Source organism: Piliocolobus tephrosceles, chromosome 3 (assembly GCF_002776525.5).
Source record: "Piliocolobus tephrosceles isolate RC106 chromosome 3, ASM277652v3, whole genome shotgun sequence".
NCBI classification, from domain to species: domain Eukaryota; kingdom Metazoa; phylum Chordata; class Mammalia; order Primates; family Cercopithecidae; genus Piliocolobus; species Piliocolobus tephrosceles.
The window spans coordinates 31,009,032-31,030,194 of record NC_045436.1 but is presented as its reverse complement, the minus strand read 5'-3'; the positions used below and the strand labels follow the sequence as shown (position 1 = coordinate 31,030,194).

Sequence of the window (21,163 nt, the reverse complement as noted above, 5' to 3'; positions counted from 1 at the left end):
TCAGAATGGACTGGACTAAGTAAGTCAGCCCTTTACAACTTCCCCTTTCCCATTTTAGTGTTGTTCTGTCATCTCCAAGCATTCAGGATATTGTCTTATTCCCTGCTCCTCTTGACAGCTGCATACAGGAACAACCAGCTGGTATATTTTCCAAGATAGGGTGAGTGGGAAGAGGTGAATAAAGGAGATGTATGGAACTGGGCGATGGACCACGTGACCAGTTCTGGAGCCTGAGATTATGACAAGCCTCTGGGACCAGGCAGTGACCAATGGATGATGAGCAAAAGATTGGGTTTTTGTAGCGACCTTGAATAGTCAAGAAAAAATAAAATAAAATGAAAATAAAAAACAAGAAGACTGGGAGAGCTGGCTCCCAGAACTTTTTTGGCTAGGATTTTTGTATACTTTAAAAATCCAAAGCAGAAGGTGTGACCAGAACCAGGATAAGGAAGAATGCGATGCTGAGAGGAAGCGAAGGGAGAAAGAGGGGAGAGGGGAAGCATTTTGGTTCCTTTTGTCTCCTTTAACTGAAGTCCTAGATTTAATAGTTTTAAATACACACTCTTCCTTTATAGTTGCCCAGTCAAAACCAAAATTGAAGATGATGGCTGGAGCAGGTTATGATTTTCTAATTGCCTCTTTTGGATGATCTTGTCTATTTGGACTGGGTTGGAACCAAAAGAGTCCTAGGAAGTGAGGAACGAGGCACAATATGTCAAATTCCTCTTCCATATGCAGTTACAAAAGCTGCTAGGCTCATGAGGAACATGCAGATTTTAGTCTGGAGAATAAAGGACATTTTCTGACCAAGGATGGAGTAAGAAAAGGTGGTGTGTTGCTGGCCATAGTATGACCTGGGACTGTGTCTGAAAGTCACAACGTATAAAGCCAATACCTTCTATACAGCATCCTGACCAACACTGGCAGCCCTATGAGGTAAAGGCCTTCAGTAAACAGAAATAGCAAAGTTGCAAATTAGGGTTCTGTGTACACTCGATTGTGCAAAAGGATGATTGCTCATCGGGATAAACACTTAATCCACCATTTTAACAGTAAAGTCTGAAGGAAACAAATGACTAAGTTTCCATTTCTACCACCTTTCTCTTACCTTTGTGAAATTTCAGCACATTATTCACAGCTAGTTCCCAACCAAGTCCAGAAACTACCACAATTGAAAAGAAAATGCAAAGTAAAATAGGCCCAGAATAGGTTCTTTTGATTACTTATGTTTTTGGAAATATATTTCCCTTTTTGAGTCTCCAAGAGTCCTACTCTCAACAAGTGTAAGAGAGCCAGGTGAGTCACTGCTCACTACTCATGGGGAAGCTAGAAGAGGCATGGTTGGGATCTTACTAACTTTATTTCCCATCATCAGAAAAATTCGTGAAGCCCAACACTCTAAAACATAGATTAAGAAGTTGCTTTGAGTCTGGTAACGTGTCCTACACTGGCTGTTTAGAGCCCTGCACCACTAAGGATTAAATTCCAAAGGGGACTGGGGTGGGACAGGGCAGAAAAGTGGACTCAAACACACGAACTCCTCCCTTTCTCAAACCAAATGTCTGCCACTGATATACCTTGATTGATTGTTAAATATGTATTAGGAAAAACAATCCCTTGTTATAAAATATCTTAAGTTTCTAAATCTATGTAGTGAGTTCCGTGTGTATGTGTTTTAAAGGGGGAGCTTAACATTTCAAATGCAACTTCTTATATAACCATGGTATGGTGGCCCAAGACGTCAAACAGAGCAAATATGATGGATAAACACTTTAAATTTTGTGAAAGCCTGGAGAAATCGACTCTGGATATAGAGAAACCCTGACAAAACCTTGAGTGCTATGTGATTCAAATCACAGCCCACCGAAGCGGTCACCGCACGTACCAAGCCCTCTCCCCTAGCACACGCCTTCTGTGAACGGGCTCTTCTTGTACCTGAACAAAGCGAGGACCCAAGTTCAGGGGCTTTGTCTCTAAAGAACAAAGATCGGCCTAGCTGCATGCTCGCTGGGCGAAAGAACTCAGGCTCCGTGGGAACCCCACGCCACTCGCGGAGCTGAGCCCCTGCCGCCGCTCCCGCCCCTCAGGCCCCTTTAAGTGCCGCGCCTGCCCCCGTCCGCGTCCCCCGCGTGCCCGGAGTACTGGGCCGCCCGCCCGCTCCGGGCCGCGCCTCCCGCCTCCCGCCTCCCGCCTCCCACCTCCCACCTCCCGCCTCCCACCTCCCACCTCCCGCCTCCAGCCGGGGTTACGTGAGCCCGGGGCGGGCGGCCGCCGGGCCAATGGCCGCCGCCGGGGCCGCAGCGCTCCTCCCGCGCCGCCGCCGCCGCCGTGGGGCTGCGGGCTCCTCCCGCAGGAGATAACTGTCAGCGCGCGAGGCGGCGGCGGGCCGGCTCAGTCATATGACCGGCAGCCGGCAGCTCCGGCGCCGAGCAGAGTTACTCAGCTGCAGCGGCCCCGCGCTCCCGCAAGGCTGGGCGGCCGCGCCGCCGCGATGGCCCCGCCACCGCGGCCGCCGCCCCCGGCTGCGCGCTGAGCCGCCAGCCCCCCGAGCGCCACGGCCGGAGCTGCGGCGGCGGCGGCGGCGGCATCATGGCCCCGACCCTGCTCCAGAAGCTCTTCAACAAAAGGGGCAGCAGCGGCAGCTCCGCGGCGGCGTCTGCCCAGGGCAGGGCTCCTAAGGAAGGACCCGCCTTTAGGTGAGGGGCGCCGGGGGGCTACTCTGGCGCGGTACCCGAGTTGGCTTCGGTGCTCGCCGGGGAGGAGACGGGTAGGGGAAGGGCCGGGAAGGGGAAGGGGAAGGGGCCGTCCGGGACGGCTCTGCCCATCGTCTGCCCCTGGTCCCGGGCTTGTCAGCGTGGACGCGCCTGATCCGAGTGTGGCTCCGGACCCTCCGTGACCCTTCCTCCCTCTCTTCCTCCACAACTCGGGGTCCTTCCCCATTTCAGAGTTCTCTTGTGTTCCTTGGGGTTCCCAGGCGTGCGCTTGCTTGGCTGTGGCGACGGGAGATTCTCCGGTTATTGGGGTGAACCCCTTCCGGGCAGAGCCGCCTGGGCGCCTCTGCGGGCCCAGCAAAGCTGTGAGCTGTCATTTTGAGGGCAGCTCCAACCTATTGTGTACGTGACAATGTTTTGAAGTTCTGAAGGAGCAACAGTCACGAAAAAGGCATCTTTCTTCTTTCTTGCCATATATGACAAGCTCTCAAACGGATGAATGAAAGTATGTAATTTCCACATCATTTGGAAGGTTGAAGCCGCATGATGTGTGTGGAAAGGGGGAGTAAGATGCAGTTATGAAATTTCCGAGATTTCAAGTGATCAAAGCTGATAATGTATATTTAATAGATTTAATCTCTCGAACACATACCTTTGAATATTGATAGCATTTATGGGGAGCTTACTATCTAAAATGCTTTATGTTGATTTCTGTCGTTTACTTTTCTAACAATGCGGTGAGGTAGGTGCTATTGTAAGTCCCATTTTACAGGTGAGGAAACTTAAGAGTCACAGAGAACTTAGGCGGCTTGCCCAAAATCCACAGCTGTCAGTGGTAGAGCCTGTGTTTTGACCCAAGCAGTTTGACCACAGATTCCAGTCTTTAAAATCCCTATGCTATTCTGATTTCAAGGGCTAACTTTTAAAAGATGCCTTAAAATGTCCTATATTGCTTTTGAGCACAAGTATGTTGAGAGGTTTATTTATCTTTAACAATTTTTCAGCACATTTTAAAATTGAGCATCAACTCCCAATTCTAACACTCTTCTAGGTACTTTTTGGCCAGAATGTCTTGCAAAAACAGTTCATTGTTAAACAGATCTAGACCCAGCATAATAAACCTTTTAAAAGTTTGAAGTGAAACTTTGAAATAAATTCTGAATTAAGTTTTATGTTCTAGATTTTGCTTTTCTTGAATTCCATCATTGAAAACAGTCTCTCACTGTGGTCATGTGAAAATTAAATAACGTGTGTGTGTGTGTGTGCGCGCGCGCGCGCACGCATGGAAGGCATATTGTGAGGACTTTAAACTCCCCGAGTTAAATTCTCATGTTTTCTTTAGGCTAACGAGCCTTATAATTTGAGTGGGAATTCTATGCCTTTTGCTAGGCTGAGTACTAGTGATGCCATGTACTTCTCAGAATGGTAGAATTACTTCGGACCCAAGGTGTGTAATTTCGTCCCTTCCCTCTCTGTAACCCAGACTTTATCAAGGGTACAAAGCCTGGAGCGGAAGAGGCATGTGGTGTTACAGGTGTCTGTATGTTGGCAGCTTTTGCCAAGGACATTTAAAGCCATTTGAATGCAGGAGGAGATAGTGGCAGTTACATTGTCATTGTTTTCTGTGCTCCTTGCCCAGTTGCCGACCACCATTTCTTCTATCCACAAGTTTGACTGAATGTATTTGAACAAAAAAAATTGGGGCTATATTTAGGGCTTTGGGCCATATTAGGGAAATTGATTCCCACTTCGTGGAAACATTTTCAGTAGTGTTCTGACTTCTCATTTGTGTATAATGAAGAACAGAAAATCGTGCCAAGTACGGTTTTTTTTTTTTTTTTACCTCATTAGGATTTTCTACAAGTATTTGAGGTCGATGTTTTTGGAGAATTTGGGGATCCCAGTTGAACATCCTACTTGATGAGGGCCCCCTTCAATAGTGTCCCTGATAGAGGTCACCATGGCAAAGAAAGTAAAGTAGCAGATGTGAGCAAGGATGCTGGAAGATGGGAACAAACCATCCTGTGCTCACCAGACTGACAAAGGAAACCCCAAGCAAGTCTTTCCTTTTGCTCTTTTCACCTGGCTTAACTCTAAGATGCTGTGTAGCTGGCCTGGGGAAAGCTTCCAGGAAAATTTTTCTCTCTACCTAAAAAATTGTGAACCTTGTTTCATTTTATCCAGATTTTGCCAAATAGGAGCTGGTATGTACCTCGGGGGGAACAAGGTGCCTTATTGCAGGGCATTAGCTGCCCTTGGGAACCTACCTTGTAGTTGAATAGAGTTTTAGAAGTGAAGGTAAAACGCTTAGATTAAAAATCAAGTATTCCTAATATGAATTTGTATTCTTTAGTGCGTTTAAATACAGGATGTAACTTGTTTATCTGGAGATTGAAAATTCACTGAGGATTCAGGTAGACTTTTGGGGCAGTTTTTTAATGTATATGGGGGAAAATCTAAGATGCAACTTTTTCTTTGTTTTAGAGTTCGTGTATTTTCTGTTTCCCTGATGGACTTTCGCTGGTTATTTTAGTCACTTTACTCTTGTGCACTTCCTAGTCCCTTCGCTGGGCTTATGACTGTTCTCATTCCTCCAGTTTTTACACAGTTGATTAGAGAGGAAATCTGTTGTCCAATATAACTAGTTTATCTCCCAGGTCATTTTCAGGACTTCATGCTTCCTGGTATTTCATCTAAAAACAGGATCATCACAGTCAAGATTTCTTCTGGAGTCTTTCCTTTAGGATCTTGACAGAAAGCCCTTTTCATAGCTTTGAGGAAACAGGTTGCTAGGAAAACAAAAGAAATCACAATTGTTCAAACTTATGTGTTTGGGAGAAGTAGTTAAAAATGCTATATGATTATGGTATTTACATTTGAATAATGCTTTGTACCAGAAAATAAACTAGAACCCCCCCCAAAAAAAATGATGTGTGCAGTGACTCAAGTCAGAAATAGAATTATATTCTTGGTTACCTAGGATTTAAGGCCGGGACGTTTTCAAGCCATGCTATGCCCAGTGACTGACAGGTGTGGTTCAAGTTTGAAGCATTATCTTAAAGTTGTTCTTGCTGCTGCTGTTTTTTTTTTCCATGTCTTTTGTAAATTAATGGGGCAGTTTCCCCCTAAAATGTGTATTTAGCAGGAAGGTAAAAAGACCCTGGACTATCAGATATTTTATTTTGGAGCAGTTAAATGAAGTAGGGAAGCATATATATTATCTGGGATATGAAGAACAAGTGAAGGCATTGCAGCTGCTTGTTAGCTAGCTGTGTGAATGCCAGAGAACAGTATACCTAAGGCCAAATGGCCTAGTTAGTGCTAATCCCCACTGTTTTGGTAGAACAAATTTAATCTGTTATAGACTTAGTATAAGTGTAATATAATCCACTTATCAAATAGCATCTGATGCCTCTGTGCTTGTGGCTTGGTGCTCTACCTGTATAAATCCAGGTAGGACACCCATGGTCTCGCCTACTGAAGTTTACAGTCTAAAGGACAACAGATTGTACACCAAGATGAGTAAATAGGAGACCACACACTGGAAACTATAACAAACAGATAAACACTGATAAAGAGTAGATTTTTATATAAGCACAGATTTGAAAACTTACTTGCTGTTCTTGTGCTTGGAGTGACTAAGGGCAGGATTGTGATTTACTCTCCCCTCATATGGAGGGAAATTACACAGAAGTTCTTCCTCCCCTCCCACTAATAAGTCTCCAGATGCAGGTATTTCTAATGAGATTTGTTCTGAGGCAGGGTGGAGAATATTTTGGAAAAAAACAGTTTTGTTCTAGGACACTCAACATTTTTAATGCCAATAACGTAAAACGTGTCATATAAATAGCGGTTTTGATTTCTTTTGACTACTTTCGAAAAGAAAGTCTTTCTGTAGATTTTTCTTGCTTGCTGCCTTGGATCTACTGGCATACTCCTTACGTCATATCTCCTTGTCCTGCAAGATACTATGGACTGGTTAGTGATTTTTTCAGAGGTGAAGAAGGGAACCCTTCCTTTGAACGCAGTGAGTTCTATTAAGAGCACTTGGAACACAGATTGAGGAGGCCATTGATTTAGCCCTGCCTCCTGCACCATGTTGATGTGAGACCCCACAAGACTCCATTTTTCTGATCCTCAGCTTTGTCATTTGTAAAGTGACAGCATCAGACCTATGAAATAGAGTTGTGGTCAGGAGGTAATGAGTTTGAAAATCTTTTGAAAAGAATAACATGCAACACAAAATGATTTTAAGTATTACCAAGCATCTTTTTTTAGGTCATGGAGTTCAGTATTATTCCTGTTGAGGCTTTATGAAAATGGAACCATTTTTCAGAGGCCGTTTTCTTTCCGTAGATGAGAAACTTTAGACAGAGCTGAAGTGAACTGCTTTCGCTTGCGTATTAGTTTTTTAACCTTGATGCAATCAGTCGTGAAACAGAGATCTTAAGTTTTCAGAGAGGTCTTAAAGACGTTCAGCGGGCACTCACTCAAATCTGGTAGAGGTGACGGAGCATCAGAAAGATTCTTAGAAATACGGTGTGTTTGTTTTTTCAAAGTTATTTGCAAATTTTTATTATCAAGAATAAAATCGCATTTAGCCAAAAAAGGAAATTGGTTAAGCGAAATGATACAGTCGCACAATGGATGACATTCTATAGCAGCCGAATCATAATTTTATACACAGACACCAAAACACAGAAAAATGTTCTCGATAGAAGAAGTAAGAGCAACTCTAGTAGCCTGACTTCACCACTGTGCAATCTATGCGTGTAACAAAATTACACTTATACCCATAAATTTATATAAATTTTAAAAAGTAAAAGCAAGTTATAAATTTATGTGAAAAACATTTAAAAATAGGAGCGATTATGCATGTGAAGAATAGGCCAGCAACACTCTACACCAACATATTATAACAGTGGTTGCCAAGAGGTAGGTGAAAATTTTATTTTAATTTTTTATGTTTTATTCTTGTTGGTATTTTTGGATTTTGCTCTAATGAATTTGTGTTGCTTTTGTGATTTGGATTATTTTAAACCTAAATATTCTAGATTATTTAACTATTAGATTATTTAACTATTTAAAGTAACTTAAATAGCATTTAGCATATTCTACACCATTAGGTAATAGAGTAAGGGTAATGTTTATAGAGAAACCTGATTTGAATACATTTGTTCATGAAATCTTTCTTTTTCATCAAAATAACTGTTAGCTCCTATTATTAAAAGTAGTATGTTTGTTATGAAGTTTAATGTATTTAAAACCTAAATTTGTTACAAACCTCAGAGGCCAAGTTAACTGGTGATGTCAATAATGATAGGAAATATGTATGTGCAAAATGTTTAGTAGTTTGACAGGGTCGCTACTTCACCTGAGCTTCAGAGCCCAGTGTAGTCTTCCTGGGGGCTCAGAGTACAGTTTAGGAGCTGCATGCAGCTCAAGCTTTATTTGAAATATGTTTAGAAAAGACTGACACAGTCCTTTGGATTTTGAGGGAATGTGGATAAGAGGGCTGGATTTAGATGTTTTAAAAGCTAAAACATGTAGTTATAATTTTAAGTCCTGAAATGTGAATTTGTCATATGATGCATTATTATTTGATTTAGTGGGTGGTACTAAGAGATGGATGGAGGCATATGGTCTTTTAATGCATGGAGTATCCAGCTCCAAAAAGAGCACTGGTTTTTGTTGTTGCTTTAGGTTGTGTTTCTTGTGGTTTGCCTGTAAGGTCAGCCTAAGGAAGCTACTTTGCCATTGAGTTTCCTTGGAAATGGAAGCTGTAAAAGATTGTCCTTGCCGTCATGAAATACTTTGGCTGCCAGCATGAACTCCTGGTGGGTGAATCTGATTTGGGAACTGGTAATGTGCTTTATTTCTCCAGCCACTGTTTTTCTTGGTGTGGGTGAAAAGAAACAAATGTTTTATACTGATTGTACAAGCCCCTTAGCTTAGTGTGAATTGTTAGGCCTGCACTATGAGATCATGTACTTGGCTGTAAAAGTAAGTCTTTCCTTTGGATGTAAGAGTGCTGAAATATTCGGTGAGTTCCTACTTACCAAGCATTCTTTATCTCAGATTTGTGGAAAATGATTATTATGTAAAAAAGGAAAAACAGGATGGACTTTTCCAGCTAACTGGGCATGTAACAGTAATTTCCCTCAACCCCACCCCATCTGTAAATGGAACATCCATGACTCACTTCTCATGGCCACACAGACACTTTTGTAACCAGTGCTTGAATGGGAGGGTGGGATGGGGATGGAAGGAGATGGGCTGGCACCCCACTTGTGTTCAGTCAGAATCTGTCCAGCTGCCTTTATAATGGACTTCTGAAAAGGACAATGTGCCTTCTCATGCATCATGCTACATATTTTTTTTTCCTTATTGCACTTTCTGTTTGTGCCAGAATAATACAGTATATTAAGCGCAATAAAATGTAGCCATTAATACTATAATGTTGTGGATAAATGTTGTATAGCAGAGTACTCTTTCTGTTATATAAGATTTTAGTATCAGCATGAGTCTGGATCCCTGATTATCATATTTCTGTCTCCTGAACTGTGTGCCTTCATTTCTAGGAATTATTTTTCTAGTTATTTGTCCCTGTAAACTTGTTTAATTTGTAGATTATACTCTAGAATTTGTGTCCATCATAGTGCTATAAGAGATTTATATATTGGTTTAGATGATGATTTTATCACCACATCTAAGACTTTTTAATCATAAATAAGAGATTTCTGTATTTGATATATATCTTTAAATAAATGATTGGTGTTTGGTTATGTACTGATGTCTAATTGAAAATGACAACCAATTCACGCAGGATATCTAAGTGAGAGTGAGCATTGAGGCAGTAGAAATTCATCCCCCAAAAGCTGAGGGGGACTAATTGAGAACCTACGTATCTGGTGGGGACCTCAGCCTGTTTCCCAGTTATAAGGACAGTTGCATGTTGTCATGGCAACTCTTCACAAGTTGAAGACAAGTTAGACGTTAACCTGCACATTGCTCAAGAGATGAAACAGGTGTTGATTTACGATGTGTTAGGAAGCAGCAGCAAATTCACCAGTCCAGTTGATTCTGACTTTAACGCCTTATAAATACTTCAGACTGCCAACTCTCTCTCTGATATGCCTGGAAAATTGGACATTTTCTTTTTTTGTCTTATAGTCAAAACCTTTGGGGTTATGGGGGGAAAAGTATATTATCATTCGGTTCTTCATTAGCTATCCTCATGCAAGTTCTTTTATAAAATGTGATTAAAAAATAGTAACAAAAATACCTTTTAAATTCAATGCCACAAAGTCTTTTAAATTTAAAGCATACATCTGAAATAACTGTGAATGAAACAGGAAGACAGACATGTGATAGTTACAGCACGGCTGTGAGAGTTCTTCTAAATCCTAGGCTTGCCATTGTATCTCTGCTTTTAATGCAGTGCTTGGCAGGAAGTTGGCGTTTAATAAATACCTGTTGAATGAATGAATGCATTCAAGAGTTTTGAACACTGATAATCCATAAACAGTCTCTAGTATTCCAGAATCTGATCTCTTGAAATATTTCTTGATGTTTCTAGCATGCATTTTGACATTTTAGAAAATGAATCTTGTTACAGATGGCTCAAAGAAATGTCCTCCTTTTTGTCAATATTAGTGAATTATTTTTCTAGTATCAAAATGATAGGGTAAAAGTGCTCTAACAGTTGATTGATCTGCACCCCCACCTCCCTAAGAAAACCTTTAAGAAGACACTTGCTTAAGTAATATATCAGAGATCCAGTTATGAAATCCCACAGCTGTCAGAAATGACCTACTGAAAAACGATTTAAATATTTATGAAGCTATGAAATTGTTAGCTGTGGGTTGATGATGTAGAACTCTTCTCTATATACTTTTTAGATTCATTTGAATTCTTGTGTGGCTTGCTAAAACTGAAATACATTATGGAATGAAATGAGCAAATTGGTTCTCTCAAATTTAAGATAATAGTACACTTAATTGTGAAAACAATATTGGTATTCTGAACCCTGCAAAGACTATATATTTGCATGTTAAATGAAGTAAGCACTTTAGAAAAAAAAAATGGAATCATCTCTGCTTTCTATGTATGATTTTTCTGTTTGAGAAACTAACTTAGAAATGGATTTGTGAATCTGACATGTTCTTTAAAAAGAATGTGCCAGACTAACATATTAATGGTGGCCTACACTGTGTGAGGAGGTGAGCCATGAGTAAACATTTTCTCCAAGCATATGAGGCAATGACTGTTTGCTTTAGAATGGTACATTGAGTAAGTTAGTTGCTAGGACAGAAGGAGGCAGCCAGAACTACTGGCCCTGCCCTGCACAGAGGGCAGAGATGGACCCCTGGTAGCCACTTGGTGCTGAGTGTGCAGGCTCCATGGAAGACCCTGTGGATGCTGGTAACTGGCCCCACAGTGGGGTTGCCATACATTGCTTCGTGCCATGTGTACCTGAGAAATTGCTTTTACATGAAATTATGATTTTAAGATTTTTTTCAAACATATCTGGTTAAAAGTTCATGTAAAATATGTTGAAATATAAGCCTCTTATTTCACACCCCAATCCCTCTTCCCAAAGGCTACCATTGCTGTACCAGTTTCTTTCGTATCCTTTTAGAAATACTCTATGCAAATATAAGAAAAAAAATTCTTTCCCTCAGACAAAATGGTAGTTGCTACCTACACTGTTGATCATTTTGTGAAAAGTTGCTTTGTATTCCTTTGAATAAATGCATATATAACACTTAACCCAGTAGTTCTCAAGTCTGGTGAGACACTAAAGTCACCTAGAGAGCTTTAAACGCCCAGACTACTTCTCAGAGATCTTGATTTAATAGATCTGGGCTGGGGCTTTATGTTTGTCTTTATGAAACTCTCCCTGGGTAATTTACATGTGCAGCCAAGCACACTACAATAGTCTTCCCTTATCTGAGGTTTCACTTTCTGCTGTCAACCTCAGTCTGACAATATTAAGTCGAAAATTCAAGAAATGGACCAACTCTGGGTGCACTGCCTACGAGTTTGCTCTGCCAGGAGCAGTACCATTTAAAAAAGAAGAAAGAAGATTCCAGAAACAAACAATTTATAAGTTTTGAATTGCACACCATTCTGAGTAGCACGATGGAATCTCCACTGTCAGTTCATCTTATCACATAGGCATTTGTCATCTCACATCATCACAAGGAGAAGGAGGGTGACTATAGTACGATGAGATATTTCTTGAGAAAGAGATCACGTTCACGTAACTATGACTATAGTATATTAAAATTGTTCTATTTTATTATTAGTTATTGTCGTTAATCTCTTACTATGCCTAATTTATAAATTAAACTTTATCATAGGTATGTGTGGGAAAAAGCATAGTATATACAGGGTTTGGCATTAAGCACAGTTTCAGGCATCCACTGGAAGTCTTGAAAGGTATCCCCTGTGGATAAGAGGTGACTACTGTAATTTTAACCAGTTTTCTACTGATGGAATATTTATTTTCAGGCTTTATTGTTAGAAATGGTGAACTTCCTGGTTGAAAGATTCTTATGCATAAGCTCAAGTATATTTCTAGGTTAAGAACCCAGGATGGAATTTTTGCCAAACTGCACTCCAGAGAGGTTGCACCTGTTTATACGCCTACCAACAGCATATGATAGTGGCTGTTTAGTGAAGATGATTTAAAATACCCTGAAGAAATAGCAGTGGTCGGGTGGTGGAGAAACTTGGACCCTAGATCATTCTTGGTAGTTGTTGATCACTTGTCTAGTTCAACATGTGTGCAGATTATTGAACTCTTTTACAGCTCAGTTTGGCTGTGCTTTCCACACTTAAAAATGCTCATACTTTTTTGACTCAGTAACTTAAGAGAAAAAACTTCTGTGCATGAAAATGTTTAAAAAACAAATGTTTGTGCAAAAGATGTTCTTTATATATTCTCATTATAATGTTAAATAAAAGGATCATAACAATTGTCCAGCAGCAGGAAAGTATCTAAATTGTTATGTCAGCTTAGTAGGATAGTAATGTAATAGTTAAATGATTATGAAGACTGTGTTAATATAAAATGTTTGTGTTAAATGAAAACATCCAATACCAGTTGGTATCTACAAGATGAATATATTAGTAAGATATGCAAATGTATGACCAAGATTAAGAAAAACAGAAAAATAATAAAGAACAGTTGACATTATGGGGTGATGAGATTGTGGTTAAATGGATAAATATCCTGTGTTGTGGTGGGGTTTTTTTTTTTTTTTTTTTTTTCTTTTGAGATAGAGTCTCACTCTGTCACCCAGGCTGGAATGCAGTGGTACAATCACAGTTCACTGCAGCCTCGACCTCCCGGGCTTAAGTGATCCTCCCACCTCAGCCTCCCAAGTAGCTAGGACCACAGACAGGCATGCACCACCATACCCACGTTTTTTGTTGTTTTGTAGAGACGGGAGCAGTGGGGTGGTCTCACTGTGTTGCCCAGTGTGGTCTTGAACTCCAGGGCTCAAGTGATCCCCCAACCTGAGCTTCCCTAAGTGCTGGGATTACAAGCATGAGCCACCTTGCCTGACCATAAATATCCTATAAAATGTGTGGGCAAAAAATAAAAATTAGAGGCCAGGCATGGTGGCTCATGCTTGTAATCCCAGTACTTTGGGAGACTGAGGTGGAAGGATCTCTTGAGTCCAGCAGTTTGAGACCAGCCTGGCAACAAAAGGAGACCCCATCTCTACAAAATAAAGAATGTTTAAAAAATTAGCTAGGCACATGCCTGTGGTTATAGCTACTTGTGGGGTCTAAGGTGGTGGGATCGCTTGAGCCCAAGAGGTTGAGGCTTTAGCAGTGATCACACCACTGTACTCTAGCCTGGGTGACAGAGTGAGACCCTGTCTCAGAAAAAAAAAAAAAAAAAAAAAAAAACCCGAAAGGAAAAATGTAAAATTCTATTATAATACAAATAGCCATTTATTTACGATGATAAAGATGTTGTAAACCTTGTTAATTAGTGAAGACATAAATGTAGCATATGTACGTAAGTGACTTCCCTGAAATCTTTTAGAATGCTTTTAGAATAGCTATTTCTCAAGAATTTTAAGGGAGTCCATTCTAGCATTTAAAAAATAATAATATTCTTTACCATTTGCTTCCCTATACCAAGTGCTTTTTACTTAAGTCATTTCACACATGTCTCATAGTTATCCTTTGATGATAGATATTTTTATTATCCAATTTATAGATTATAAATTTTCCATAATTATGGATGAACACTTGAGGCTTGCCTGAAATTGAGTGGTTAACTAGTGACCCTGGGAATTCAAACTGAAATCAGTCAGCTCTTTATTAATACATGATTGGTATTCTCTCTCTGCAGATTAATATTTGGAGTACTTAAGACTGAGATTCAGTGGTAGATTTTGTGAGGTTTATAAGAAAGTATTAAGTCTAGCCGAGCGTGGTGGCTCACGCCTGTAATCCCAGCATTCTGGAAGGATGAGGCAGGCAGATCATTTGAGGTCAGGAGTTCAAGACCAGCCTGAACAACATGGCGAAACCCCGTCTCTACTAAAAACACAAAAAAATTAGCTGGGTGTGGTGGCATGCACCTGTAGTCCCAGCTGCTCAGGAGGCTGAGGCAGGAGAATCGCTTGAACCCCAGAGGCGGAGGTTGCAGTGAGCCGAGATCACGCCACTACACTCCAGTCTCAGCAACAGAGTGAGATTCTGCCTCAAAAAAAAAAAAAAAAAAGAAAGAAAAAAGAAAGTATGAAGTCTGAGTACTATTTCTAGGGAGCTTACTGTTAATTGTGCAATAATATACATTACGTGTGAAAAACTAATTAATAATACAAAACAGTGGTTCGGGACCAAGTCTCTAAAGTCCTATCAAGATGAAAGGAAGAAGTGAGGGAGGGCTCTTTAGTCTGGGCTAGTTAGGGAGACTCTATGGAGAAGATAAGAGCTAATAGGTAGAATTCAGAGAGGTGAAAAACTTCTTACCTTAGAGGTGTTCCTGAGTTAAAAATGAGTGGGCCAGTCTCTATGAAATCAAAGTATTCCTATGAGGCAAGATACATTTGGACCGAATTGTGCAAGTTGTTGTAAGCATTATTCATTTTAAATTTTAAATGTAGGTAACCCCAAAGTGTAGATGGGGAGGGTCTCCAGTCTATACTTTGAGTCTTATTAGAGTAGGGCCTTTGTTACAGATTTACATTTTTTGTTTGTTTTTGTTTTGAGCTAGAGGCTCACTCTGTCGCCCAGGCTGGAGTGCAGTGGCGTGATCTCGGCTCACTGCAACCCCCACCTCCCAGGTTCAAGTGACTGTCCTGCCTCAGCCTCCTGAGTAGCTGGGACTACAGGCCCATGCCACCATGCCTGGCTAATTTTTGTATTTTTTTTGGTAGAGATGGGGTTTCAGCATGTTGGCCAGGTTGGTCTTGAACTCCTGGCTTCAAGTGATCCGCCTGTCTCGGCCTCCGCAAGGTGCTAGGATTACATACGGGAGCCACTGCGCCTAGCCTGGATTTACATTTTTGAATTCAAAACTGACTCTCCCACTTGCAATGTGGGGCACATTATTCTCTCGAAATGAGGTGTTTTTGTTTTGTTTTGTTTTTTAATCTGTAAAACAGTTGTAAAGTTGCCTTTCTTGCAAGTTTATCTGAAGACTAGAGATAATACATATCAATCGTACTGCACAGTGCTTGGCAACTATTAGACATTCAATATGTAGTGTCTCTTGTAACTCTCAGAGACTTAAATATTATGTCTTTCCCTCCAGCTCTTTCCCTATATTAAATGCATCTCTGCTGATCTCAAGGTTGCAGGGAAATGGCAAGTAGCTTGTCTTTACCAAAAGGTGGAGTTCCTGCTCTGAAGGCAATGTGGAGCGACTGAGGTTTTAAGTAGTTGGATTGGTGGAGCAGCTTGCTAAACACAGGGACCTTAACTAAAATTTTGGTGCTGAGATGCAAGTTAGTGCAGTTTTAGTGTATATGATATATGATATCAGCAAGTAGAACGTATGTGTATTCCCCAGTCTTCCCTCTCTTTCCCCTATCCCAGACCTCTCTTATCTTCAAGGGAAAAAACAAAACTCATACAAGCTGACAACTTCATGCTCCCAGCCTTTAAGCTTCTCCTCCAGCCTGTGGCAAAATCTATACTTGGTAAACCTACCAGATAGACAACTATCTCTTTTTGTATCCTTTAATATCAGGAGCTTCTTTTTTGTTTTTTTTCCTCAAATTAGTTTCCTGACAGTTCTCTTGCCTCTTTTGATTCATTTCACAAACACTTATGAGGAGCCAATTATGACAGCGAATCCTAAAATTCTGGACTTTCTGCGAGGAAAGGAGTTTGTGTTTGAAAGCTCTTATTAATTCGGGTGCTCACAATTGTTACATTTTTACAACTAGAAAAGGGAGAGGGTTGGAAAAAGGGAGGGAAAGGGAGAGGCATTTGTATCAGAAGCTAAGGGGAGAAAGCTCCCAATTGTCCAGCAATCTTATCTACAAAGTGCTAAATACTGCCAGTAATTGTATGTAGGATGTGGGTGCTGGTTTAGATAATGTGCCAAGGGAAGCCCGCAACCTCTGCTCACTCCAGCTAAAGCTGTTAAAAGCAGTCTAGTTCCAGTAGGTGCAAATCCACACTTTAATTTGTTCATCATTTTGTCTTCATTCTTCAAGTCCAGTTTGTATTGGACTTTGATCTTATAGCTGATTACTGTGCCATGCTGCTCTTTAGTTTACTCCAGCAGAGCATTGAGTTTTATAGCTTGGACTGTTAAAGTCAATATTGTGTTTAACACAGCAGTAGCAGAGTGAGTTGTCTTGAGCTTTCTGTGACCTGCTAGCATGCTCAGCTAGCATGCTTAATGCTATTTAAGAGGAGAGTTCCTTTCAGAATTATGTCAAGATTAGCAGTTGATGGTGAGAATTGTTGTGGTCCAATCACCAGACCACAGTAGGTAACTTCCCTGGGGTAAAAGCATTGCCATAATGTGTTAGACCTGTGCTATATTCTCCATTTACTTTAGAAATCATTCTGCACAAGGCACAGGACCTCCAACTCATCATTTTCCCTGCAGAGGTTTCCCTCAGAGATGTTTTTACTTGGGGAGGGGCAAGTTACCTTCAAGGAGAAAATAGTTGGGTCTCTCTTCTTCTTTATTTTAAATTCCAAAGTATTGTGAATCTCCTTTATTACCTGTCTGTTCCAAAGACTCCACTTTTCTTTTCATCTTAGAAATATTTGGCATGTGGATCTAGAGCAACTCTGCCTGAAGCACTGAGGCAAGCAGACTTGATCTTTTTTTTCTTTTTTGCTTGGCCTTCTCAGGAGTCCGTTCACCATCAGATTAGGGAAATAGAGATTCCTGTGTGGCCTTGTCAGGGCAGGGGACGAGGACATTTGAACTACTTTGCTCTAGGCTCTGGGTGGCCTAAAATCCTCACAGCTGGAATTCTCCATCTGGTCCCATCCAGTTCCAGAGCCTGGACCAGTTCGGCTTCCTAAGCTGAAGTTTGCATCAAAGCTTACAAGTAATGAAGGGTTTATTATGTCTTCCATTGCTTTCTCTTTCTTGGGGACCTAACTGGTATGAATGGAGGAATGTACATGAGTCACATTTCAGAGGAAAGCTGGACAGGATGTGAAAGTGGTGGGGAGATAATTGTAAACAAAAAGATTAAATAAAATCATGATACATAAAGTAACTTCCAAGTTTTGAGCCCGAATAATGTGGGTAGCATAATTAGTGGAAATAGGAAAGTTACAAGGAGAAGTTGGTTTTGTACATGTTGAGTTTAAGATGCAGTTGGACACTCCAAGTTTTGATATTCATGAAGCTGTGGTTGTTAGAAGATATTAAGCCAATATTTGCCAAAGAGCCCAGAAAATTCATCTCTTGCTCTTTAAGACTTTTCTTTTTCTGTTCCCTCCTCCAGAATTACTTTTGTAGAAATTCTGTTCCTTCTTCCAAACTCAGTTTAGATGCCACCTCTGATTATCTTTGTTGATTGCCCCAAATGGGCACGCTGCTCCCTTTAAACCAGTGGTCCCCAACTTCTTTGGCGTCAGGGAACCGTTTCATGGCAGACAGTTTTTCCATGGACAGTGGAGTGGGGAATGGTTTTGGGATGATTCAAGCACATTACATTTATTGTGTACTTTATTTCTATTATTGTAACATTGTAATAATGAAATAACTATGCAACTCACCAAATGTAGAATCAATGGGAGCCCTGAGCCTGTTTTCCTGGAACTAGACAGTCCCATCGGGGGTTCATGGGAGATAGTGACAGATCATCAGACATTAGATTCTCATAAGGAGTGTGCAGCCCAGATCCCTCGCATGTGCCATTCATAATAGGGTTCCCACTCCTGTGAGAATCTAATGCCACCACTGATCTGACGAGGTGGAGCTCAGGCGGTAATGCTCACTCACCCACCACTCACCTCCTGCTTTGTAGCCCAATTCCTAACAGGCCATGGTCTGGTACTGGTCTGTGACCCAGGGGCTGGGGATCCCTGCTCTGATTCTTCATATATGGCAGTTACCACATTCTACTAGCAGTTTTTTTTATTTATCCAAATACTTTACCAGATTATACCTTGAGAGCAACATTGTATGTATGTCCCTGTAGTGTATAGCATAATACTCAGTATAGTACATTAGTAGGCGCTTGTTTAAATACACTTATTTGAACCTGCATTGTTTTCAGCTACTACCAGTACTTAAAAATATGTGAATTTATTAGCCAGTATATAAAGTTACTCTTTTTTTTTTTTTTTTTTTTGAGACAGAGTCTCGCTCTGTTGCCAGGCTGGAGCACAGTGATCTCGGCTCACTGCTACCTTGCTTCCCGGATTCAAGAGATTCTGCTACCTCAGCCTCTTGAGTAGGTGGGACTACAGGCACGTGCCACCACGCCCAGCTAATTTTTGTATTTTTAGTAGAGATGGATTTCACCATGTTGGCCAGGATGGTCTCGATCTCTTGACCTCGTGATCCGCCCACCTCGGCCTCCCAAAGTGCTGGGATTACAGGCATGAGCCACCGCACCTGGCCCCTCTCTTTTTTTAAACATAAATTTATCTCCAAATTTCAAGTTTTAAGAACATCTCCATTATTTCAGAATTTAACAAATAAGTATATTTATCCTACCCATGGTTCATTCTTTCTTTAATTTTAAATTTAATAAGAGATGAGGGGCCGGGCGCGGTGGCTCAAGCCTGTAATCCCAGCACTTTGGGAGGCCGAGACGGGCGGATCACGAGGTCAGGAGATCGAGACCATCCTGGCTAACCCGGTGAAACCCCGTCTCTACTAAAAAATACAAAAAACTAGCCGGGCGAGGTGGCGGGCGCCTGTAGTCCCAGCTACTCGGGGAGGCTGAGGCAGGAGAATGGCGTAAACCCTGCAGGTGGAGCTTGCAGTGAGCTGAGATCCGGCCACTGCACTCCAGCCCGGGCCACAGAGCAAGACTCCGTCTCAAAAAAAAAAAAAAAAAAAAAAAAAAAGAGATGAGGTCTTGCTATATTCACCAGGCTGGTCTCAAACTCCTGTGCTCAAACGATCCTCCCATCTTGGCCTCTCAAAGTGGTAGAATTACAGGCATGAGGCCCCGCGCCCAACCCTACCCATGCTTCTAAACTGTATTTACTCCAGTTTTTTCTTTCTAGTAACAGGGTTCTTTCTTTTTTCTTTTTTTTTTTTTTTTAACTTCGGAGACTCTCCTCTATAAATTGTTTAATTTTCTATACCAGTTCCAGCTTAGAGTTTTGAAATTCACTACCAAGAAATGTGTGGGGTATTTTATTAAAAATATACTGTTTTACATATGAAGGCAAAGTAATTATCATTTTGTTTCTGAGGTCATATCTGATTTACTCAGCATTTTTTTGGTTCCTCCCCTCTTCCTAGCTGACGTCTCTCTTTAGTAAATTCTTTCTGTGGAACAAAACTTAGAGTTTAGGGTCTGTCATAAGAATAGTTTGAAGGTCTTTTTTGCCTGAACCAATTCTGACCTTTGCCTGGACTGAAACTCATTTGCCATTTATCTGTTCCTAGAACCTTGAAAGGTCTTACTGTTTATTCCCTTTACTTGGGACTTAGCTGGTGAAAAAGTATTAGTGCCATCATCTACAGGGATGGCCCCATCCATGACCAGTCTCTCATCCGGGTTAATTATGGAAATGTTAAGTTCAGTCTTCACACTCATTGCTGAAAAGACCGCTGTGTTTATATTTCTCCTTCCAGAGAAATGCTTATCTGTCCTTTTGTTTTCTGGACCTAATCCAATTCTGTGTCCAAGATAAATATTCTACTGGTTTCATGCTGTTTTATCTTCATAAAAACAAGTCACCAAATACCTGTGTACTAATGCAGTTCATATAGTAAAAACGTTAATTGCACAGGAGATTCAGATGAATAAAAGAATACTTACTTTAGTTTCTCATGGCCAGAGTTAAAAAAACAAAACAAAACTAGATTTACTAGTGCACAGGTCATATGCTATTACAGCTTCAAGGAGCTGCCAGAAGCTCATTCCTTCCGTTTGCATTTTTGTGAATGTCAGTTCTGAAATAAATGAACAAACCCAGGACTTGAAAATAATTATTTCACCTATAAATTGTGCCTGTCCTCATATGGTAATGAGAGTTGACGGTGATTTTTATTTTCAAAAAAACAGCTTGGTTTGGGAAAAGATGCCTGTAAGTCAGTTTTTGCAAGCTTCTTTATTCTGTGAAATTTTTGTTCCCTATTTTCTAAAAACAATAGTGACAAATTAACCAGAATCAAAGGCATTGCAATTTTTATCTAGGGTTTCTTTCTCCTTATTTTTTTGTGTGATTCTCTCTTCATGATGCTATACTTTTATTTTGCCACTTTAATTGACTAAGATGAAGTAATTTCTTAGCGGGGGAGGTGATAGGAAACAGCAGTGGGAGAGATTATCTTCAGAGTCTGTATTGCTTTTGGGGGGTCTCAGCTTTTTTTTATTTTAATCTCTAAGTCTGTGATTTTTGAATTTTACACTTGGGACAGAAGGATCCATGACTTTAGGTAGCCGATCCATCTCCCAAAGTCTAGGAGGGGAGGAACTTGGATTTAGCTGCTGTTGAGAAAGTTCAGAGTGTTTTCAGCCCCCATGAGTGCAGTTAACCAGAGATCTTTTTAATGGAATCATTTCTTTTCCTTGGCAAAGACAAAGATTTTGTTTAGCCAATAAAATGTGGTGGGGATTTCAAAGAAGAAATGAGCTATGCATTTTGGAGGTTTAGGATGCCGAAGTTGGGAATTACATGTTGTACAAACCAGTTTTTCCCATAGTTTTCTTTTCTAAAAATTGTGGTGGGAGAGAGGTGCGTACTGGTTAAATGTGCTGCTCTGTGCCAAAGACCAGTATTTCAAAGTATAAATGATAAAGGGAACTTAA

At 40.8% G+C, this 21,163-nt stretch overlaps 1 protein-coding gene across 3 annotated transcripts in view; it reads left to right on the top strand.

Annotated features, from left to right (window-relative positions):
• Window positions 1–2,367: 2,367 nt before the first annotated feature.
• The window catches only part of FNIP2 (folliculin interacting protein 2), a 139,005-nt gene continuing 120,209 nt past the window's right edge, over window positions 2,368–21,163 (top strand). For all 3 annotated transcript variants that reach the window (XM_023228306.1, XM_023228315.1, XM_023228297.2), the window contains exon 1: window positions 2,368–2,696. In XM_023228306.1, the coding sequence (XP_023084074.1) occupies window positions 2,590–2,696 (107 nt within the window). In that variant the 5' untranslated portion in view covers window positions 2,368–2,589. The remainder of the gene's footprint in view (window positions 2,697–21,163) is intronic.